At 38.4% G+C, this 25,979-nt stretch overlaps 1 protein-coding gene across 1 annotated transcript in view; it reads right to left on the minus strand.

The window, feature by feature from the left end:
• Positions 1–9,170: 9,170 nt before the first annotated feature.
• Positions 9,171–25,979, minus strand: part of MTERF1 (mitochondrial transcription termination factor 1) — a 42,925-nt gene continuing 26,116 nt past the window's right edge. Inside the window, exon 4 of the mRNA XM_030932660.1 lies at positions 9,171–9,415. Within this exon, the coding sequence (XP_030788520.1) occupies positions 9,350–9,415 (66 nt within the window). The 3' untranslated portion in view covers positions 9,171–9,349. The remainder of the gene's footprint in view (positions 9,416–25,979) is intronic.

Consider the following 25,979-nt stretch of genomic DNA (forward strand, 5'->3'; position numbering starts at 1 on the left):
GAGAGAATCACCATTGCTGGTATGCGAGGTGTGAAGCAACTGGTATCCATGGCGGGACAGTTACGAAAACAACGTTCTGAAGAGCAAGTAAGCCAAAGAAGGTGGGCAGACGCACAGAAAAATCACGATGCCACTGCTAGCACAAGGCCTGGAACACACCAGTGCCCACAATGGGAGAGTCACAGCATGGCAGTCACTGGGTCCAGGTCAGGCCTTTGAGGTCACCAAGAGGCTGCAAGTTCTGGGGCACATCTGGAGCAGACTGCCAGTAAATGACTGCCACACACACACACCACTAATAGACACTGCCACAACATCAAGGAAAAGCAAAATGTAGCACACAGGAACCAGGAAGAGAAGACTGTCTTCCTGTAATATCCCTCCATCAACCTCTGCTGACACAGCTCAACATCATTCTCACTGTAACAGAGAAATGTCTAAAGAGTCCAATCCTTTATCCCAGAGCAGATATTGACAGGTAAATTTGGAGCTGAAAGACTACTGGTAACTGGCACAGATAGCATCAAGTTCCTTCTTCTCCCTCACCTGAACCACAGTATTGACAACATAAATTTCTATTGATTGGAACCACAATTTGGTAAAGGTCCTGCAGCCATTTCCCAGGCTATTCTGAGTTCATGTAACCATGATCTTCAATGAGCCCCTTAAAAATATTCTCCTATTGCATGTTTAATGATAATTCCAATGTAAAATTCTAACTCTTCAAAAGTTTTCTGTATCTTCCTTTTTTCAGGGGAAGGCAATTAGGAAAAGGAAATAGTAAAAAGGAAAGGGAAAGATGGCATCTGGAAAAGTGAAGACATTTGTTCCAGCATACTGTCACAGACTGCTAAAGCTGACCTTGGTAGTAAGATCACTTTGAAAACAACTGGGACTTCAGTCAGTTAAAAACAACTTTCCTACCCATCAGTGACTGATCCTCTTACCTGGTTGACAAACACTTCTTGCTTAAAGTACGGGGATCAAAAACCTTTTCAACTGATCTCTTTAAGCTTTGTCACACACATTCAGGGAATGAAAGAGACCAAAGAGAAAGAGGGAATTAAGATGAATAATACTTATGAAGCAAGCATTGCAAAAAGTATGTTCCTGATCATAGGTGTGTAAGCTTCTCCACACAGAATGTATATGAATGGATTTTTAAAAGCCTTTTCTAATGTTTACCACTTTAAAAGTTTCTAATGGAGAAGGAAAGTCCAAAGAAGGAAGAACAAAACAAAACAATAGAAAACTGTGAGATTTACCATCTATGTAGGAAATGCACTGCCTTTTCCACAAGCCATCAAATCACTAACTTTCTTTTCCTTTTAAAACGATTCATCTTTTACTGTAAAATAATATCCCAAAATTCCACAATACATATTAATCAAGAACCTTAAAAATTATCATATTCTTCAGTAAAGCAATTCCGTTTGATATTATTGACCACTCACTCATTCTAGTGGATTCCATTACATAATGCTCTCCTAATTTTCCCCCTACCTCATCCTTAAACATTGGCATTTCTGAGTTCTGTTGTAGGCCTTTTCTCTCATCATGCTACTCATCCATCTCCTCAGTCACCAATTGCATGGTTTCAATTTCTACCTACAGGCCAATGACATAAATCTGTTTCTGCAGCCTATACTTGCCTTCTAAGCAACAGACCTATATATCCAACTAACTCTAAACATATTACAAATGTCTCTCAGGCACCTCAGAACCAACACGTACAAAACTAAAGTCATCACCTTGACCACAAACCTTCTCTTGCTCTCTTTTTCTTTATCTCAGTGAATGGCACCGTGATATTCTCAATCACCCAGGTTAGAAACTTAGAAGCCATTCTTGTTTCCTTCTTTCCCTTCAACTTCTGCAGGAAATTCTACTTCCTAAATATTTTTGAAATCCACCCACCTTCTTCCATCCCCAGCAACTCCCCTAAATTATGGCACTATCATCTAATGCCCTCTCAGGGAATGTCTTTCCACACAATCCGTTCTCCACCAGAGACAGTCATTCTTAGAAATGTTTCATTCTAAGAAATCCTTAGAAATCAGAATTCTGTCATTCATTATGTCATTATTCATGAAGTCATTATTCATTTAATGACTTTAATGTCATTAAAGTCATTCTTAGAAATCAGAAATCAAATTACTGCATAATGAGAAGGGGTTAAAACCCTTCTAGTTACTATTAGGATACAGTTCAATCTTAATATAATAAGTCCCTTATTTTGCCCAGCCTACATCACTGTGTTCATTTTCCTCCTCTTCCTTTGTCAACCTTCTCTCTTGCCTCCAAGCCTCAGTATATGCTGCTAACTCTGTAGAACCCTCTTCCTTTCCACCTAGCCCTGTGCACTTAGTCTATTGCTACTCATGTCAAGATTAAGATTTTCATTCCATGAAAAACTTCCTCAGATCCCTTGGTTTGAGACGACTGTATACTGTGGTCCCAGGGTACCCTGTACTTCTCCCAGTATAAGCATGTATCACCTTTATTTTTTAAAATCAGCTTTAAGGTATAATTTATGTAAAATAAAATTCACCAATTTAAGGGTATAATTTAATACAATTTGATAGATATGTCAGTTGTGTAACAATCACCACAATCAAAATATAGAACATTTCTATCAGACCAAAAAGTTATGTTGCACTTTCTTCCAATCAATCCTCTCTTCACACTTCTGGCTTCAGCATTAACCACTGATATGCTCTCTTTCACTATACTTTTTGATAGGAACTGGAGGCAGAGAAATTCTAGGCAGAAAAGGGTGGCATCCCTGGTAAAGCCCCACCCTCAAGCCTAGAACCATGGCCCAAAGTGAGAACATCCCCATTTTTCTGCTCGAATGTTACCTTTTCCAAAACCCTCCTGGCCTGCCTTGCCCCACATTCTGTACCCATAAAAGCCCCAGGTTCCACTGGCAGAGGAACAGCAGAAAAGAAGAGAGGAAGCAGCGAGATGTCAGAGAAGTAGCTTGACTTCAGAGGGACGGCTTGACAGTGGGACTTCAGAGAAGAGCCTGGCTGGGGACAGCCAGACTCCAGGGGAAAAGCACTTTCCCACTCCATCCCCTTTCCAGCTCCCCTTCCTACTGAAAGCCACTTTCATCGACAATAAAATCCTGTGTATCCACCACTCTCCAATTCATTTGTGCATCCTGATTCTTCCTGGACACCAAACAGAGCTCAGTAGCCACAGGGGCAGATGCTTGAGCTGATTAACACTTAAGCCGTCTGAGGATGGCAAAGCTAAAAGAGCACTGTAACACATGCCCTCTGGGGCTCCAGGGGTCATGGGTACACCCCTAGATGCTACCATGGGGCCGTACAGAGTTCTGCTCCTGCCTGCGCCCAGAAGCACCAGTCCTGCCTCCTGCACCACTCACCTGTGTGCTCCCCCTCTCACAAGGGGTTAAGAACTTTGGGATAAGTGAGGCACCCCTGTCACAAGGCCCATGAAAGGGTCAGGGAAAATGTCCTTTCAGTTTTAGCTTTTCCAGAATATTATGTAAATAGAATCATACATTACATAGGTCAGTCGTTTGTTCCCGGCTTCTTTCTATGTTATTGCACATACTATAATTCATTCCTTACTTTTTAATTGCTGGGCAGTATTTCACTGTATGGATGTACCTGTTTGTTTATCCATTCACTTGTTGTTTCCAAACTGCCTGCTTCCAGTTTGGGGCTATTAGGAACAAAATTGCTATGAATATTTGCTTACAAGTCTTTGTGTGGACACAATTTTCATTTTTCTTAGGTTAAGACCTCCAAGTGTGATTGCTGGACCATACAGTAAGTGTATAACTTTATTTTTTAAACTGCCAAATTGCTTTCCAAAGTGGCTGTTTCATTTTGCATTCCCACCAATATATATGCAAGCTCTAGTTGCTCTATCTTCTTGACAACCCTTAGTATGGTCATTTTAATTGTAGTCATTCAGGTGAGTGTATAGTGATATCACATAGCAACTTTGATTTGCATTTCCCTAATGACTAATGGTGCTGCATGTCTTTTCATGTACTTATTTGCCATTTATATATCCTGATTTGAAGTATCTGTTCAAATCTTTTTCCCACTTTTATATAGGTTTATTTGACTTTTTATTATTGAGTTACAAGTTTATATAATCAGATTTTAAAGAGCAAAATATTTTATTTTTATTGGGGCTCAATTTATCCATTTTTTAACATCATACTTTAATATTTTATTTTAATGACTTTAGTAATTGGCTATCTTTCCCACTACAGAATAAGCTCAGTGAGGAAAGACTACATGTTTCCCTTGCTTACTACTTTACTTCCTGTGCCTGACATGTAAGGCACCCTAAACCTGGCCCATAAGGTACTCAACAATATTTAATCAATTGATTGTAATTGGTAAAAACAGGGAGATACAATTAAGTTTTCTGTACTTGACAAACCAATCACATTACCTGACACACTCACAGCCTGCTAAGCTACCATATTTTGTGTCATATGGTTCTATTCTTTCTACTTCCTTCCTTTGTGGCTACATATCATTGGGCTAGAGAAACAAGGGCACCTAATCCCCAGACTGACCATCTAACTACACCCAGTCCTGATGTGGGAAAATTCTACTCAAACAGAAGCAAGCTAGACCAATCAGGGTCTTTTTATTAAAGATTCGAGCTGCAAAATACTATAGAGAATAGGCAAATAATAGATATGAAACTGAAACAAAGGACATGAAGCAGAACAGAGAGTATGAAAATGTTTTCTTATATTTTTAGAGACAAGGTATCACTCTGTTGCCCAGGCAGGAGTATAATAGCGTAGTCATAGCTCACTGCAGCCTGGAACTACTGGGCTCAAGTAATCCTAAGCTTCCCAAGTAGCTAGGACTACAGGTATGCACCACCATGCCCCGCTCTTTTGCCAGAGACAGGGTCTTACTACGTTACCAGGCTGGTCTCAAACTGCTGATCTCAAGTGATCCTCTGACCTCTGCCTCCCAAAGCACTAGGATTGCAGGTGTGACCCACTGCACCCAACCAAGATAATACTCAGAAGATGAATCTGTGAGGTAGCTAAAACAAAAGAAGTATACTATGGTGGTCATCAACTTGATCACATATCTGAATAACTTGAAAAGCTTCTTAAAAATTCATTCACCAGGTCTCATGGAATTTAATTCAACAAATATTCATTGAGTCCCTAATTTATGCCAGGCACTGTGATGGTCACTAGGATAACAGCTATCCTATACTCATGGAGCTCACAGTTTAGAGAAACAAAAAGAAAAGTAAACAAAATAATTATCAATCGTAATAACATATTTTTCAAAAGAACTGAAAATAGAAAAAAGAAAATAAAAACAGTAAAACCAACTCTAAATGAGATGTTTAGGGATGCATTACTGAAAAGATAACAGTTAGCCAGTTCTCCTGTCAGTGGGAATAGAGAATGGCAAGACCACAGAGGCTTTCAAGACTGGAATGCCAAAACCTTGTGACTTTACCTACTTTTTATTGGCCAAAACAAGTTATGAGACAAGCCCAGATTCAAGGAGTGGGAAAATAGACTCCACCACAAATGGAAAAAGCTGCAAAGTCTGAAATGGCTGTGAGTATGGAGAGGCTGTTAATTGTGCCATCAACACACTCAATTCACCTCAGCTACCACCTGTGTGTGTAGACGCCTGACTTGCTCTGCTTCCTCACTGGAAGCTGCCACTCTAGAGTTAGTCTCCAGCTGGATCCTTCGTCTCAAGATCTGTCCTGCCTTCTACACCACCTCTTACATTCCATCTACTTTCTTCAACTCCATTTACTATTGCCTTGAATGAACCACTGGGGCTCCCACTACCGTTCAGATGAGTTCCAAGAGGGTTATAACTTCTAAGCACTGTCTCTGCCATGACAACAAATCTAAGCTGTCTTTCTGAGGATGAAATACCAACCTACAGCCAGCAGATACTCAAACATGTGAACAAGTCCAGCCAAGATCAGCAGGGCAAACTTCCAGACCCATAGCTAACCACAGATGCATAAGTGAGCCCAGTTAAGACCAGAATAACTATCCGACTGATCTATAAATTCCAGAATAACTACACCATAGTCCATAGACTTCCACTGATCCTGATCCAATTATAACAGCAACCATAGCAGAAACACAGTCTTGTAGACTAGACCATGATGGTGGGAGGTGGGGGAAAGCAGAACTACAACTTAGTGCTAACGTGAGAAGTCAGTAGTGGTAATCCTAAGAGTGGAACTGGCAAGGAGATTTAGGGGAGCAATTCAGATCATAATTTAGGATCCTGAATATGAGCAGGGGAAAACCATGAGTTTGATTTTGGACGATTTTGATGGAGATAGTAGAGATGTTTGACAACAGTTGGCAATGTGGACCCAGGGTTTAGAAAACAGTTGGCAGTAGATGAGCTAGCAGTGAGATTAGAGGAGAGAAAAGGAGAGAAAAGGCTGATGCTTTAGCCTTGGTTAAGGCTTAATTAGAGAAAACAAATGGGAAGAAGAGTCAATTTAAAAAAAAAGGACAAAGTAAATAGAAAGAAATCCAGGACATTGCAGTGTCTTAAAAGGCATGAGAGCAGATAATTTCAAGAAGTGGGGCATTAAACACTGTCAAGAGCTGTAGCAACATGAAGGCAAATAAGAACTCAAAGTTCCTATTATCAGGGGATTGGTGAATGAAAATGAACAAATATTTTAAGACTGACAGTGAGAATTATAGTAAAATAAGGACTTTAATTTATAACTTTGAAGTATTTAACAAGTTTTTGTAAATGTCGTGCAGGCCTAGCATCAACAGAACAAAGGAGATGGGGAAAAAAGTGACCAGGAAGACAGCCAGTGCGGTAGTCTCTAGAAGAAAGGTATTTATCAGGAAAATATAACTACTATTTTTATAAAATTACTGCCATTGCTTATAAAAACCACAATACTCCTTGAAGTCTGAAAACACTTTGAATATGCTTCACTTTGCAGATTTAGAAATAGTTCCCTGGTGAGGGTTCAGTTTTGAAGGAAGAGGAGCCAACAAAATAAAAAAAAATCAGATTGTATAAGAAGCCAAGTATAATCTCTCTTTGATGGCACTCACTGGGCATCCTATGAATTTCTAATCAAGAGCTTCTAATTGATAAAGCTTTGATAGCACAAAAGGTCACCATGGATTACTTGGTCCTGCTTTGCAGCATACTGTGCTCTTCACAAACATTAGCAATTAACTGAAATAAATAATGGCATGAGTCACCCCTTCAAACATAGGGCAGCATCCTGAAGACCCTTACCTGCAGTAAACAGCAGCTGGAACTTTGTTGCAAACACTTTTCAGTTGCTTTCCATACCACTGTTAAATTCTCTTCTGAAGTTTATGATTCTTTTTCCATTGAACATACACATTTATATGGGGTATAATTCTATTCTCTCACATGATAAGACAACCATATTTTCAAACAAAGTCTCCATATCATAAGTGATACATGTATGAACTTGTCATTTTTGTAAATCTATTTAATTAAATTATTCTTCTTTTTAACCAAGAACCTTTTACTGTCCTAATGATTTATTATTTTAATTCAGGCCAACTGGCAAGAAGGAATTAGGTGCCATTCTGTTGTAACATGTCTCATTTCCATTCCAATTTTTTTCACAATAAATGTGTTACAGTTCTTCCATTGGCAGTCAAGGAAACCTCATACAAAAGCAGCTTTTACTTGCAGTTATAACAGAGCCAAGCAATACATATGCTATTTGACAGTTTGGAATATCTGTTTTCCAGCATTCATCTGGAGCTGTTATTGGAACCATTAAAATTATTTTCTTTACAGTTTTTAAAGGCCCACGACATATTAATTTATACTGATGGATGGTATAACGTGTTCATGTAAAAGAAAAACAAGTGTTACATAAAACATGACTAAGCTGTCAATCACCTCCTCTGTACCTTTCTTTTGACTCTATATGTTTAATTTATTCTCCATTGAAAATGGCAACCAATAAAAAACAAAACCCTCATTTTGATTTACTTTTTACTTTTCACACCCCTTATCACACTGAGCAATTTTTTGATCCAAAATAACACTGAAACTTTTGCTTTCACACAAAAGTAAACACAGATGGCCTGATAATAGTAGCGAACTTTACACAAACTGCCTCATTTGAAGCAGGCCTCTTTAATGCCACATTTCATTAAATATGACCTGTCTTAAATCAGACAGGCTCTCCTGCAAGGAGCCAATCTTTATTTAAACTCAGTGTGGCCTGTCACTATAAAAGACTTTGCCTTCTTTGAACAGGGGTAGACATTAAAGCTAAAGAACAGGGTGGGCCTCCTTACCCCAGCCAGGCCAATCCAATTTACAAACAGATTGTATTCAAAGGCTCTTTTGTCAGTCTATTGCAGGATTTTAAAAGCATTTTACCACAGAAACAATGTTATACCCACTGGTTAGGTTTTTAAGAAAGGCCATTTAAAAGATTAAGAGCCTATTTAACCCAACATATAGTTGCACTAATAGTTTAATAGGAATAAAATGCACCTGTGCTAAGTAATCCTGTGGAATGACGTACAATAATATCTCTGAGAAAATTCATTAAGGATTCTGACCATTTATGCCTGTGACACAACTTCTGGTAACATCATCCTCACTTCCCTCTTGCAGACCTCCCCTGCTACTAGGCAACAAGAGTTCGACTTCCTTGCCCTAAATATAAGCCACCAGTATTGGCCACTATCATCTGGGGCCAGGGCTCCGGCATAGTGGAAGATTTATATAAGGGCTGATGAAGGCGGAAACTGGGTCTGAGGGGTGAAAGTGTGGGATAGGGTCCAGGAAGTTAGGAATCGGCAAAAGTCTCCTGCCAGGGTACACCTGAGGCCTCACTCCTTGATCTAGCCTGTGCACCATCATTCTTTTCTTCCAACAGCCCTGGGATTGTTCTGATTCCCCTCCAATTGCAACTACCTGTTGCTTCCACCAAGGTTTCACTCTTCCTCCTGGTCTACTGCATCACAGAACAGCAGTCTTGGCTTTTCCCCTTTGTTCCCATGTATCCTTTTAGAGTTTCCTAAAGATTGTCACAGCTGCTAACAAAGGAGGTCAAGAGATAAAAGTGCTTTTCCAAATTTACCTTCCACATCTTTTCTTTATTAATTTAGATTAAGTTGAGAAAAAAGCACACTTGGATGATAACAATCTGTTTGGTGGGGGTAGGGGACAAAAAAGGTATAAATTTGTTTTACAACATTTAAGATCAAGACAGCTCACATTAAATGGATATGTTCTACTCAGAAAAAGAAAAAAAAAAAATCTGGCTCTGCCCTCACCAGCCAGAAGTATCAAGATATTCCGATTTACTTTTGGGTGACTGCCTTCTCCTCTTCAATGCCCTCCACAGCATGGGGAAGCAGGATGGTGCCCTGAAAACAAAGTAAATCTCTCATGATTCTTAGGCCATTATGATCACACATGAGATGTTAATTGCCTAAGTCCAGCAGTCCATTCAAAGAAGGACCACACCATTCTTCTGTGCCAGGGATCTTTTAAGCCAGCTTCCCTGACAGTTATAAATGTTTACTGTTCACAGTATCAACATGAACCACCTCAACTCCCCATCCAAAGACTTATTAAAAGGCAATGGGACAGGTTCCAACCATTCATAAAGCTATCACCTATATTAGTACTCCCCCCAAATCTCTGAAAGCTATTTCCACCCCTGTCAGTTGTTTCCTCTGCCCTCCCCAGAAAACCCCTCACCTTCATGCTCCCATTGCCTCCCTCCCCCAACATCTCTAATCCCAAAACGATAACATGGGGGATAGAGTTTTATTCCAGAGACCAAGAAACTTCCACTTTCATCCATGTTATTTTTCAGGCCTGCCATATAAAGGCAGTTTATAATACCTTGAAGCTAGGAATCCCAGAATCAGAACATAACAGCTTCTGGGGACAATGGAAACAACAACAACAACAACAACAAAATGTTCATAAATTACCCTGACAAATACATTTGAGAGGAACACTCGGTCTCAAGTTTATCCAGTTATTTCATGAAGACCACGTCAGGACCTTAGATATGGGTACTGAGTAAATGGCATGGAGGATGAAGATGCTACAAAACAGACCTGTACACTGGGCCTGAGAGAACACCCCACCAGTAGCAGGGGATGTTTACTCTCCCCTTCTCTTTTCAGTATTTTTTTCTCTGCTTTATGATCTTGTCATTCATTCATTTGTAATATATAATCTCTAAAGCCAACATTTATAACAGGTTTACCATATACCAGGCGGTATGACAAGTAAATGATTAGTGTGATTATTTTAGTTAATTCTCACAATTCAGTAAAATGGGTTATTATTACAACTTACAGATAAGGAAACTGACAATCCTCAAAAAATTATTATATGCATTTATAGCTACAAAGAACTTGTAGCTAAAAAGAGAATATAAGACTTCCTAATTATCAAAACAAAAGGACAAAACACAACAAAAATCAAAGAAAATACACCATATGGTGAAATTTTTAAAAATCAATAAACACAGAAACTATAACCTAAAATATGATGTTAATACAGAAGCAAAAAATATCTGTCATATAACTAAATGTATATGGGATAAACTCTATTTAAATAAAAGAGTTCCAGTTTTCAATAAAGTTGTCTAGGATTTGGTGGCCTCACTCAGAAAGTTGAGCTTTGCTTATTTTGAGGGTGCTCATCCCCATGGAGCATTTAATCATTCTGAAAGGGGCAGTTGAGAGGCTAAACAAGGCTTTTGATAGCACTAGGCGAGGGACAGACTAAACTATAGATCCTGAAGGAAAAGGAGGACTCATAAATACTCTTCATTTTGGCTTCAGACCAAGGAGACGTCCTAGAAGGAAAGGTAAAGCAGAAGTAGACAGACCTATACAGTTTTAAATTGTTTCAGTCCCTGAAATTGGAATGAGGTGAGTCACAGATTGCTAAGGCCCACAGGTATTTGGCAGAAAACATAAATCTTCTATGGAAGAAGTTAGTATCATTCCATGTCTCAAATGTTTTCTAAACCTTGGCAAATATGATGTCAGGTACACAATAAAAAATAACCAGGCACATGAGGAAACAAGACAGTTTGAATGAAAGCCAAAACAACAGAAAATACAAATTTAAAAAAGGCTCCAGATATTGAATTTATCATGTATGGACTTTAAAATAACTATTTTTGATAGATGTATAGATACATGGAAAGATATGTAGGAGGTATAATAAAATGTAAGGGGTGGAATATAGATGACAGGCAGATGTTAATTGTAAAATTCTTTCAACTTTTATATGTTTAAAATTTTTCAGAATAAAATTTTGGAAAAATAATATATTGAAAGGCTTAGCTTCCTAGTAGCTACAGGGGGGAAATAACAGAAGCACAACCACCTACATGTGGTCAGGATGACTGTGATTCTACAAGATAGAAAATGGCCCACCTGCTCAGAAGTAAGCCTTTCCTGTCTTAGTGGTCTAAGGAGAATTTAACCATGGATTCTCATAAAAGGAGCATCAGGTTTTTGTTGCTTTTTTTTTTTTCCAAGATGGCTAACTAGGGATGTCGGATGCCAGTTCTCCTCAGAAAGAAGATCAAAATTATAGGTGAATGGTCAAAATCTGAATGAAAAAATGAGGGAAGAGAACCAGATCTGTCAGAGATCCAGAGAATGAAGCTGTAGTGCAGAAAAGGAAAGCAGCAGGAGTGCAGCAGAGATCAATCCCTAAGAAACCACAGCCCTACGGACAGGGTAGGGCTTCTCTGCTCCTCTCACCCCTGTAACAATTTGCTGACCACCAAATTTTTGAGGAGTCCCTGTGCTCTCATGACCCCAGGAAATGCTGTCGGTGGCAATCTAGGAACTTCCTGGGGATAGAGAACCAGGTACCAACTCACACAGAAGTGCCAGCATACCCCTTAGGCCCGAACTGAGACAGCAGTTGCCATACTGGTTGTTCACCGATTGTGGCCGACTGCCCTCCCCAGGGAACCTCAGCCTTTGAGATGCCACATCACCAGACCCCCTACAAATGTACCCCACAACCTGCTTTGACTTTCACAACCACAGGGGGCCAGCAGGTCTCTAGGGAACTGCAGAATCTCTGGAGATCCAGCACTCAGTTTGGGCTGTCCCAAGGGAAGGGAAGAATTCAGCCCACCAAAGCTCCACTTAAGACAAAGAAAGCATGGGCATGGCACCAATTGCTAAAGGGGAAGGTACCAGTAGCCAGAAATGGACATGGACAGGGGGTCATCTCCCGCTCCCCCATCTACTCTTGCAGACACAGGAGAGGCTCTCCCAGCTGGGAGCTGATGTGTGTGTACTTGCTGACTATCACTCTCATTAGGGTTGCTTTCCAGTGCTTTTCATGGTAGCTGCATCCCTGATGAAAGTGATCCCCCACAGCAGGGGCTACCACAAAGGATAGGGCCCATCTCTGCACAGAATGGCAGTATCCCAGTAACACAAGGCACATAAGTACAAAATTATCTGCTTTGGACTGGGATAAGAGGCTCTGCACTGAACCCATTTTGGTGGTGGCTGCCGAAGGGGCATTCTTGCAGTCCATAGCCACGCTGTAGCAGGGAGTCAAAGTTATAAGAACTGAAGGTCATGAGCAATGCAACTAGGCTGTGATAGGGAAGTGGATTACATTCTTGCCGGCCCAGATTGAGAAGCTAGTGGAACGTCCCCCTCAAAGGATCTCCCCAGTCAGGAAAGTTGCCTGTATTCATTATCACTCTATTCATATCACTCAAGGGTGAGCTCATTCTTATTCTTAAGTGCCACCTACTGGACTGGCAACCAAATAGCACCACCAAATAAAAAAACCTGCTGTCAGAAGGGCATAGCACTAGTGTACAAGATAAGCTTCCTGAGACCTCAGTACTCTCAGCCCTGAAGGAGACAGTGTGTTGACTCATACATCCAATACACTGTTAAAACAAGCAGCATTTCAGAAAGCCACCACACAAAAGCTATCCACACCCAAGGAATCCATACAGAGCCTTGGCCCCCTGAAAACACCTGGAAGTGAAGCCAAATGATCACATGCAACATACACCACAGCCATACCCTCAAGGGAAAAAAGATGAAAAAAATCAAAAAATCCCATCCAAATGATGGAAAATTAAAAAATAAGCAGTGCAAGAACTCCAACAATACAAAAAGACAGTGTTTTAACTTCTCCACAGGATCACACCAGCTCCCTAGCAATAGATTCTAACTAAGATGAAAATTCCAAAATGACAAAAAAAGAACTCAAAATATGAATTTCAAGGATGCTCAATGGCATCTAAGAGAAAGTTGAAAACCAACAAAAAGAAACCAGAAAATCAATTCAAGATATGAAACATGAGCTCACTATATTAAAAAACAACAACAAATAGAACTTGAATTTGAAAATTCATTAATGGAATTTCAAAATGCAGTTGAAAGCTTTGAAAATTGACTAAAGCAAGCAGAAGAAAGAATTTTAGAGGTTGAAGACTGGTCTTTCTAATTAACTTAGACAAAAATAAAGAAAGAATTTTTTAAGAAATATGGGATTATGTAAATCAAACAAGCCTATGACTTATAGGCATTCCTGAGAGAAGAAGAAAAAGTAAGCAACTTAAAAAACATGTCTGAGGGAATAATTCAGGAAAACTTCCCTAATCTTGCCAGAGAGGTGGACATCCAGATACAAGAAATTCAGAGGACAGCTACAAGACACTATACAAGATGAACATCACCAAGGGATATAGTCATCAGACTATCTAAGATCAATGCTAAAGAAAAAAATCTTAAAGACAGCTAAAGAAAAGGGTCAAATCATGTGTAAAGGAAATCCCATCAGATTAACAGCAGACGTCTTAACAGAAACCTTACAAGCCATATGGTGGTATATTTTTACCCTTTCTAAAGAAAAAAAAAAATCTAGCCAAGAATGTTACATCCTGCCAAACTTAGCTTCATAAACAAACGAGAAATAAAGTCTTTTTTCCCTGACAAGCAGACAATAAGGGAATTTGACACCACCAGGCCGACCCTATAAGAAGTGCTCAAAGGAGTTCTAAACATGGAAACAGAAGGACAATAGTTGCTACCATAAAAGCACACATAAGTATAAAGTTCAAAGATCATATAAAGCAGTCACACAATTGGGAATACAAAGGAACTAGCTAACACTATGATAGGAACAAAACCTCACATATAAACGTTAACCTTGAAGATAAATGGTCTAAATGTTCCACTCTTTAAGACGGAATTGCATATAGGATAAAAAAAAAAATAAGACCCAACCATCTGCTGCCTTCAAGAGACTTACCTAATGTGCTCAAAGTAAAGGGGTAAAAAAGATATGCAAATGGAAAACAAAAAAGAGCAGGGGCTGCTATTCTAATATCAGATAAAACAGACTTCAATTACAGTGAAAAAAAAAGACAAAGAAGGACATTATATAATGATAAAGGGCTCAATTCAACAGAAAGATTTAATGATTCTAAATGTATACACATTCAACACCAGAGTACACAGATTTATAAAACACATACTACTAGACCTAAGTAAAGAGATAGTCATACAATAACAGTGGGAGACTTCAACACCCCACTGACAGTACTAGACAGATTATCAAGGTAGAAAATTAACAAAGAAACTCGGGTTTGTTTGCGTTTTTTTTTTTTTTTTTTTTTTTTTTTTGAGACAAGGTTGCCCAGGTTGGAGTGCAGTTGCATGATCCTGGCTCATTGCAACCTCTGCCTCCTTGACTCAAGCAATCCTCCTACCTCAGTCTCCAGGGTAGCTGGGACTACAGGTGCACACCACTACTCCCAGTTAATTTTTGTAGAGTCAGGTTTTCACCATGTTGCCCAGGCTGGTCTCAAACTTGTAGACTCAAGCGACCTGCATGCCTTAACCTCCAAAAGTGCTGGGATTACAGGTGTGAGCCACCCCACCTGGCCAGAAAATTAACAAAGAAACTCTGGACTTAAATTGGAATATTCTGGACCTAATAGAAATCTAAAGAACACTTCACCTAACAATCACAGAATACACATTTTTCTCATCTTCACAGGGTCATCCTGTAAAATTGACCATATGCTTGGTCATAAAGCAAGTCTCAATACATTCAAAAAAACTGAAATCGTATTACGCATATTCTCAGCCACAGTGGAATACAACTAGAAATCAATACCAAGAGGAACTCTTGAAATCACACAAGCACATGAAAACTAAACAATTTGCTTCTGAATGACTTTTGGGTAAACAATTTAAGGCAGAAATCAACAAAATTTTTGAAACAAATGAAAATAGAAACATAACATACCAGAACCTCTGGGATACAGCAAAAGCAGTATTAAAAGGAAAGTTTACAGCCTAAATGCCTACATCAAAAAAAAAAAAAAAGATAGAAAGGCTAGGCACAGTGGCTCATGCCTGTAATCCCAACATTTTGGGAGGCCAAGGCAGGAGGGCACTTGGGGTCAGGAGTTTGTGACCATCCTGGAGAACAATGCAAGACCCCATCTCTACAGAAAGAAAAGAAAAGACTTCAAACTAACAACCTAGTACCACACCTTAAGGATCTACAAAAACAATAACAAACCAAACCCAAAGCTATCAAAAGAAAAGAAATAACAAAGATCAGAGCAGAACTAAACGAAACTGAGACCAAAAAAAAAAAAAAAAAAACCATACAAAAGACCAACAAAACAAAAGCTTGGTTCTTTGAAAGGATAAACAAACTTAATAGGCCAATAGCTAGATTAACCAAGAGAAAAAGAGAGAACATTCAAATAAGCACAATCAGAAATGATAAAGATGACATTACAACTGATACCACAGAAATGCAAAAGATCCTCAGAGATGTCTAGGAACATTTCTATGTACACAAACTAGAAAACCTAAAAGAAATGAATAAATTTCTAGAAACACATAACTTCCCAAGATTAAGCCAGAAAGAAAATGAAATCCTGAACAGACAAGTTATAAGTTATGATATCAAATCAGTAATAAAAAAATCTACCTACCAAACAAAAAAGCCCAGAACCAGACAGATTCATGGCCAAATTCTACCAGACATACAAAGAAGAGCTTACTGAAACTCTTCCAAAAAATCAAGGAGGAAGAATTCCTCCCTAACTTGTTCTACTAAATCAGTATCATCCTGATACCAAAACCTGACAAGGACACAACAATAGCAACAAACTGTATAGGCTGATAGTCCTGATGAACATAGATGCAAAAATCCTCAACAAAATACTAGCAAACCAAATTCAGCAGCACATCAAAAAGATAATTCATCATGATCACAAGTGGGTTTTATTCCAGAGAAGAAAGGATGGTTCATCATACACAAATCAATCAAGGTATTTCAACACATAAACAGAATTAAAAACAAAAACCATATGATCATCTCAATAGACACAGAAAAAGCATTTGATAAAATCCAACATTTCAGATCAAAGGAATAGACTAGAGAACATAAAATAAACCTACAACCAAGTGATCTTCAAACAAGCCAACAAAAATAAACAACGAGGAAAGGACACATTATTCAAAAAATGGTGCTGGGAAAACTGGCTTGTCATAAGCAGAAGAATCAAACTGAACCCCCATCTCTCACCATATACAAAAATTAACTCAAGATATATTAAAGACTTAAATGTAAGATGTGAAACTATAAAAATCTAGAAGAAAATCTAGGAAAAACTCTTCTAAACATTGGCCTAGGCAAAGAATCTATGACTAAGGTCTCAAACCCAAATGCAACAAAAACAAAAACAGACAAATGAGACCTAATTGAACTAAAGAGATTTTGCACAGCAAAAGAAACCATCAACAGAGAAGACAAGTAACCTACAGAACGGGAGAAAATATTCACAAACTATGCATCTGACAAAGGACAAATACCCATAATCTATAAGGAGCAAATCAACAAGAAAAAATCAACCCCATTAAAGGGGGGTTAAAATGACTTGAACAGACACTTCTCAAAACAGGATATATAAGTAACCAATAAATATATGAAAAAAAGGCTCACCGTCACTAATCATCAGAGAAACACAAATTAAAACCATAATTAGATATCATCTCACACCTGTCAGAATGGCAATTATTAAAAAATAAAAAAAAAAGCAGATGTCAGCAAGGACACACAGAAAAGGGAATGCATATACACCATTGGTGGGAATGTCAATTACTTCAACTCCTATGAAAACAGTATGGAGATTTCTCAAAGAACTAAAAACAGAACTACCATACTGGAGCTGGAAGCCATTACCCTAAGTGAAATAACTGTGGTCTATCAATTTTGCTTATCCAACACAAAGAACCAAGTTTTTGTTTTCTCAATCCTTTGTATGTTTTCTTTTTTTTTTTTTTTTTTTTTGGTCTCAATTTCATTTATACACATTTCTGTTAAAGTTAGGAAAAGAATGTATATTAATAGTAAATTACATTGTTAATGCTATTGTTATAGAAGTATCAGCTGACACAATAATTAGATTAGAAAAAGGAATGGGTAAAAATCTTTAACATAAAATGAACAGCCTTCCTGTATACAAACAGCCAGTTACAAAATACAATGGGATAGAATACCTTATTTACAATACCAATAATAAGATAAAAATACCTAGTAATAAATTTAGCAAGAAATATGTCAGAGCTATGTAAAGAAAACCTTTAAAATGTTACTACTGCAGGTCACACTCACACACACATACACTCAAATAAATGGAAACAATGTGGTACCACAGATAGAGTCCAGAAAAACAAGCATCTTCATACATTATTAGTAGATGTGTAATTGTTACAGTATCAATGGAAGATAGTTTGGCAGTATATATCAAAACTTAAATGTACATATCTTTTGATCTAACAATTATATTTCTAAGACTATGTCCTACAGATACTTTGTACATGTGAAAAATGATATGAAAATAAATATATTCTTGCAGGGATTATTTTAATAGCAATTTTACAATGTGTTATTTAACAATATATAATAGTAATTTTATAATGGATTAAATGCTCATCAATTAGGATTAGTTAAATAAATTGCAGTACACTCATACAAGAGTACTAAGCAGCCATTAAAAAGAATGAAGCAGCTCCTTGTGTACTGACAAAGATGATCCCTAAACTATAAAAAAGCAAGTTAAAACAACAGTTTATATTTTATGCTACAATGTGGGTTTAACAATAGAGGAACATATATGTACATATGTCTTATATAAACATAGACTATCTCTGAGAGGAAAACATACTAATTTATTGTGGGGCTTCTCAGAGATAGTCTACGGAAAGATAAATTAGGTGAGTACAGGAGTGTGGGAGATTTACTTTGCATTCTAAATTTGTATCTTCAGAACTATATTCCATGAGCAGTAATCGCCTGTTTCAACAGTATCAAATGCAGCAGAAAGTACCTCAAAAAAGACTGAAATTTGCCCAGTGGAAAGAAAAAATTTATCATTGTTGGTTTCCGTTTGAGCCACCTGGCCTTGGAGGACCAGAATACCTCTAAGGAAAAGACTGCCCCTTATTTGTGAAGACACTTTACTGAGCATTTTTGGCTATTTTGGGCTATTGTGGAGATCCTCTAGGCATAATTTAGATCAGAAGTTGTTTAGGCAATGATGATTTTAGATGTTCAAGATCAAATAACAAATAACAGGAATTTTGGCATTGTCCTCTGGTGCCTTGAAGAGTGGTGAAAGACAGAAGAAATGAAATCAGAGTCTAAGAGTCGACATGGGCCACATGACAGCAAGCTAAAACCTATGAAGAGGCAGACAGTGAAAAATTCCCTGAAACAGGGAAATAACTAGGCAACAGCTCACTTAGGTGATTTTAATGATCTGACTGATCAGATTTTAGAACCACTGTTTCAAATAGTTCCTGAGCAGACTTTCAGATGTAAAGGACATACGTAAACTGAACACAAAAATTTCAGGGCCACTTTATTTATAGAATATAGAAATCTGGGGGCTACCAAAGACCTAAAAAACAAAACAAAACCAAAAAAAAAGGCTGTCATCTGCAGGTAGTTATCAAGCATCAACATGGTCCTATTGTGCCCAAACTCAAGGAATATAAAAGTTATATTAACAGATCATGTTGTCTAAAGCTGTGCTTTCCAATACAATAGTCACTAGCCACACATGGTTTTTTAAATTTTAATTCTAACTAATTTAGTTGTTTTTTTTTTTTCATTAAAATTCAGTTCCTCATTAGCCACATTTCAACTACTCAATAACCACATGAGGCTAATGGCTATCTACTGGATAGAACAGAAATTTTCATCACTGCAGAAAGTTCTGTTGGGCAGCACTAGTCTAAAACATAGCATCACCACTAAACTGTTATTCTAATTTTGCCAACCTTTATTATTAATTTATTGTTAATTATTATTGATAAACCCCTTTAGAATTTAGATTAATAATTAGCATCCAGCAGTGAATAAATGCATTATGCTAAACACTTAGTACATGTAGCATAGATATAAGCCTTATATTTGAAATTCTTATTCTTGGACATCAAAAGCATGATCAACATAGGTATCCAAATAAGTACAGCAGATGGGTGGTATACAGCAAACCAAAGAATGGTTGAATACACTATATAAAACAATTTGAAGGAAAGTTTGAAGATGAAAAAAACACACACAAAAGCACTATATTAGAATTGAAGATGGGGAAAAGCACAAGAAAATAGCTCAAGTCAGGGGTGGAAGCAAGAAAAATGGGTTTCGGTTTAGGGAAACAGAAACAAAAATCAAAAAAAGTTTAAGGAAGGTAGTAGATGGGAGGCAGCTGGTGGAGGGCTTGCATTTCATCACAAGGGAACAGTGAAACTTCCATAGAACTCCTATTCATCTTTTCACCACAGTATCACCACAGTTGACCACTGCCTCCTTCTTGAAATACTATCCTCTCCTAGCTTCCACAACCCCATTTATTCCTACCTTTTTTTCCCATTCAACCTCCAAATGTTGGAGAACTTAAGGCTGGGTCCTAGACTCTCTTGTCTGTTCCTCCTCTAAAGTGTTCTCAAAATTTTAAGTATCATTTGTATGCCATTAATCCCAGAAGTTATATTTCTACCTCAAAATTCTCCTCTAAACTCTACTTATATACCTAAATGGCTTCTTTGACATGTCTACTTAAATGTCCCACCTGCACCTTGTCCAGAAAAGGGATTCTGACAGATACCAGCAAGCATCACTGAGAACACAATAGAGCTAACTCACAGACAGAAGGTCTGCAGGTTGCATGGGTCTCTTGTCCTCTAGCCATCCTGTGGAGAGGCATGGTTGGGCCGGCATGCAACTGGACATGCCACTGGTATATGCTCAAACAGAATGACCCTTCCTACTATTGCTGTTGGTCTTTACAGAGCTTTGTGGGCAAAGAGAAACTATATTTGGGTCACCTCTTTCTCATAAAAGGTGCCAGCCAGTGCTGGGAACAGTGCTGATGATACCTGAAAATCTTTTTGAGAAGGGTAATGAAGTGCAGGCCCTCACACCAGGGGGAAAAGGGCCATCAGTGATATCTCACTGCCAGACAATCCACAGGTGTCAGGGTCATCCATCATCCTTCCTATCTCTTCATACATCCCAAGTTTAACATGTCCAAAGCTATATGTTTTATTACCTGTATCCTAAACCCTTTTCCCTCTAATTTATTACATCTCCAAAGGTACTGCCACATACTTCTTGCTTAAGCTAAAAACCAAGGAGTTATCCTTAATTCCTCCCTCTCCCAAATTCCTCACATCTAATCCATCACCAAATTCTACAAGGATGAACTGTCCAATATGGCTGTCATTAGCCACATATGACAACTGAGCACTTAAAGGTGGCTGGCCCAAACTGAGGTGTGCTTTAAGCAAAAATATGCACCAGATTTGAAGATGTAGTACAAAAACAGAATGTCAAATAGCTCAATAAATTTTATATTATGTGTTTGTGAAAACATTTGAATATACTGGGTTAAATTATTAAGTTAATTTCACCTATTTCCTTTTTACTTATTTAATGTGGTTACAAGAAAACTTAAAATATACATATGGCTTGTATTCCTGACTCAAAATAAAATGTATTGGGTGCTGCTGTTGTCAAGTGTATCTATCAACTTCTTCCCAAATCTAGTGTCACCACCCGAATCCAACTCACCATCATTTCTGGCCTGAACTAATACAATGGCTTCCTTATTGATCTATGTTTCCTCACTTGTCCCATTCCAAATGATTCTTCTCATGAGTTACTGGACTCCATTTTAAATGTAAATTCCATTATATTTTCCTATCTGCTTAACAGGTCTCAATGATTTTCTCATCGTCCTTAAAATCTAATCTTCCTTTCATGGACTTTGATGCCCTGCATGTAATATAATATGATTCCAGCCCCCCGACATCCCCACTCATCTTTATGACTTCATCTAAAGCCGCTTTGTCCCACCACTTACTATTCTCCAGAAGCACTGGGCATTCTTCCATTTTTAAGACATACCACACTTATACCCAGCAAGGCCTTCACACCAACCATTTTCTATGTCTGTAATGCTCTGTTTCACTCACTGGCTATCTCCTTCTTATCCTTCAAGTCTCAGCTTACATTTTAGCTCCCTAAGAGACCATTCATGATTGGCCAGTCTGTTTCTGCCTTTCACTCTCCAACCCAGAACTGTTTCCTTGTAACACTTTTCTCAATTTATAGTTACTTATTTATTTGTATATTTAGCTGATAATTGCTCTATCATCCTCCACTAGACTGTAAGCTCCATGATAGGAGGGACCAGGTCTGCTCAGCCTAGCAATACAGACCCAGTGTTGGTCAGGAAATTATTTTAAGGGCACTGAATAGAATATTTAGGAGTAGGGGCTAGGTGCAATGGCTCACGTCTGTAATCCCAACACTTTGGGAGGCCAAGGTGGGTGGATCGCCTGAGGTCAGGAGTTTGAGACCAGCCTGGCCAACATGGTGAAACCCCATCTCTACTAAAAATACAAAGATTAGCTGGGTGTGGTGGCAAGCACCTGCAGTCCCAGCTACTTGGGAGGCTGAAGCAGGAGAATCACCTGAACCTGGGAGGTAGAAGTTGCACTGAGCCACTATCACGCCATTGCACTCCAGCCTGGGCAATAAAGCAAGACTCCACCTCAAAAAAAAAAAAAAAAAAAAAAAAGGAATATTTAGCAGTAGGAATTAGAAGTGAAAAGGTAAGAGGCAAAAGAAAAGAATCCAAGAAGAGCAATTAAAGTCCATTCTGATAGATGGATAGCAATCCCACTACTGGGTATGTTTCCAAAGGAAATGAAATCAGTAAATCAACAAGAAGACATCAGTGTGTCGTCACTCTTGTGCTCATGCAGCATTATTCACAACAGTCAAGATATGGAATCAATCTAAGTGTCCATCAACAGCTGAACAAATAAAGAAAATGTGGTATATATACACAAGCAACTACTCTTCCGCCTTAAAAAGAAGGACATTCTGTCATTTGCAACCACATGGATGAACCTGGAGGACACTATATTAAGTGAAATAAGCCAGGCACTGAAAGACAAATATCTTACTTACATGCGGAACATAAAAAACACAAACTCACAGAAGCAGAGAGTAGAATTGGGGGAGGACTGGGCAAATGTTGGCCAAAGGATACAAAATTTCAATTAGACAGGAGGAATAAGTCCAAGAGATCCACTGTACAACATGGTGACTATAGTTAATAATAAAGTGTTATATACTTGAAAATTGCTGACCAGGCATAGTGGCTCATGCCTGTAATCCCAGCACCTTGGGAGGCCAAAGCAGGCAGATCACTGAAGCCCAGGAGTTCGAGACCAGCCGGGGCAACATGGCGAAACCCTGTCTTTACAAAAAACTCCAAAGAATTAGCTGAGCGTGGTGGTACATACCTGTAGTCCCAGCTACTCAGGAGGCTGAGGTGGGAGGATCACCTGAGACAGGAAGGTCAAGCATGCAGTGAGCTGTGATCACACCACTGCACTCCAGCTAGGCAACAGAGTAAGACTCTGTCTTACAAAAAAAAAAAAAAAATGAAAGAAAAGAAAATTGCTAAGAAAGTAGATTTTAAGTGCTCTCACTACAAAAACAGATATGTGAGATAAGGCATATGTCAATAAGCTTGATTTCGCCATTCCACAATGTATACATATATCAAAACATGTTGTACACCATAAAAAAAAATTTTTACTTTTGTCACTTCAAATAGTTATACCATGGAATACTATGCAGCCATAAAAAGGAACCAAGATGATGTCCTTTGCAGGGACATGGATGGAGCTGAAAGCCATTTTCCTCAGCAAACTAACACAGGAACAGAAAACCAAACACCACATGTTCTCACTTATAAGTGGGAGCTGAACAATGAGAACACATGGACACAGGGAGTGGAACAACACACACTGGAGCACACTGCGGCAAGGGTTGGAGGAGGAAGAGCATCAGGATCAGTAGCTAATGCATGTGGGGCTTAATACCTAGGTGATGGGTTGATAGATGCGGCAGACCACTATGGAATACAGTTGCCTATGTAACAAACCTGCACATCCTATCAGTCTTTGATAACCTTCCCAGGAAGTTCCATTACACTACATGGAAAGAAAATGGGATTCTCTGTATAAGCTCTGAGCTCTATTAATTCTATATGGTGACCTCCTGAGCCCACAAGAGGCCACCTGGAATGCCAGTCTTTTCCCTATAGGTCTCAAATGGCACATCCCTTAACCACGGTGGACCAGGCTTGCCAAGTCTCCAATTTACCTAAAGACCAGTCAAAAATGATATGTGATGTGGAAGAATGCTGATCATATATTTATAAAAACAGGTTTAAAATAGTTATTACATAAGAATCCAGTGTCAAGCACAATAGTGTATAGTCAGTGCTCAACAAATAAGCGTTCAATAATTTAATTAATTTTAGCCAGAAAATGGGTATTTATTTTCTACACAAAACATATATGCATGGGGGAAAAAATTAGCAAGTTATATTAAATAATGTTAACAAGTACTATCTCAGGGGTATTGGAATTATAAGTACTTTTTATGTGTGCACTCTTCTGTGTTTTCCAATGTTGGGTAACTATATGACTATTTTGCAATCAGGAAAAAAATGTTATTTTTATAAACAAACCAACAAACTATCAAAGCTACTACTGAGCTCCTCCATGCTCCCAACAGCATCAATGTTGGCAGTAACTCAGAATGTGGTCTTTATATAAACAGCAGTTTGATTAGGAAAGGAGGAGAGGGTATACTTAGGTTCTCTGAAGGTCCTAGTTGACCAAGCCATTGCCAAGGTGTCACCCTTTCTCACTGACTCTAGGGAAGAAAATAAAGGAGCACAAGGCAAAACTTACCTAAAGAAGTACTAACTTCACCCTGGGGGACAGGGGTGGGAGAGGAAGAGAATTTCTCTATCTGATGACAAATCTGTTCCAGAGTCTGTTGTCAAATCTTCAGATGTCAGGTAGAATTTGAACCAGAATTCAATTTGATTAGGGCATGATACAGACAATAAACACATAACATCATTTAACTGCAGAGATTTCAACCTCTTTTGTAGCCACCATAACATCTAGGGCATGCTTTATACATATGGTGCTTTATACCGGATTTATTTTACTTTTTTCGAATTCTACCATGTTCCCTCACATATCAATCCTCACATCTAGAACTGTTTACCAAATCATAGTTAAGTGGGCAAGGTCATTAAAGCAGCTATTAGATGCCATGGGAGACTCAAGACCACATGCATTTGTTTGCAACTTTTTCTAAATGATGGAGAAATCAAGGATAGTTTATAATGTGCATATAATATTTAGTCTCACAACAAAATCTGATTCCCTTACTTCAGATGTCACAATTAGGATCTCTATTAAAAAAAACTCCTAAACCCCCTAAAAGATGAAAATTTAAGATCAGTTGCAATCATATGGAGAACATACCACTTTATGTTGGGTTTTGTGTACAAATACACAACAAATACCAACACAGAAGTTGAAAGGTGAAAATTAAATAAGAACAGAAGATTTAGCAGTAGTAACTGAATAAGTATAAAGACATTGCTATATATTTTTATGCATTAACATCGTGTAACAAACAAGAAGAGAGTGTTAAACCTAAATTAAAATGAAAAAAGCACCTAAGTATGCAATTTCAGAACTGAGACAATGAAAAATGAAAAAGTGGTACTTGAAAAAGAAAGAGAGAGACAGAGAGAGAGAGAGAGAGAGAGAGAGAGAGAGAGAGAGAGAGAGAGAGAGAAAGAAAGAAAGAAAGAAAGAAAGAAAGAAAGAAAGAAAGAAAGAAAGAAAGAGAAAAGAAAGAAAGAGAAAGAATAACCATTAAAAGAAAACAGTTTCAGACATTAAACAAACAGGGAAATATATATATGCAAAAGTATTTGTTTATTTTCTTACAGCTTAAGGCTGACAGAACCTACAGAAAAAATGGCACACTGCCAACCTCTTTTGGCATTTAAAGGATGCTTTATTTAGTTTGGATTATCACCCAGATTTAGAGCTAATTGGCTTTAGAAAACTGTACAGCAAAACCTCTATCTACAGTTCCCCCTACAGTTCATGAAGTTCTACACACAAGTAAACACAGATTAAGACCTAATTTTGGCCGGGCGCGGTGGCTCAAGCCTGTAATCCCAGCACTTTGGGAGGCCGAGACGGGCGGATCACGAGGTCAGGAGATCGAGACCATCCTGGCTAACATGGTGAAACCCCGTCTCTACTAAAAAAATACAAAAAATTAGCCGGGCGAGATGGCGGGCACCTGTAGTCCCAGCTACTCGGGAGGCTGAGGCGAGAGAATGGCGTAAACCCGGGAGGCGGAGCTTGCAGTGAGCTGAGATCCGGCCACTGCACTGCAGCCTGGGCGACAGAGCGAGACTCCGTCTCAAAAAAAAAAAAAAAAAAAAAAAAAAAAAAAAAAAAA

This window comes from Rhinopithecus roxellana, chromosome 6 (assembly GCF_007565055.1).
Source record: "Rhinopithecus roxellana isolate Shanxi Qingling chromosome 6, ASM756505v1, whole genome shotgun sequence".
NCBI lineage: Eukaryota > Metazoa > Chordata > Mammalia > Primates > Cercopithecidae > Rhinopithecus > Rhinopithecus roxellana.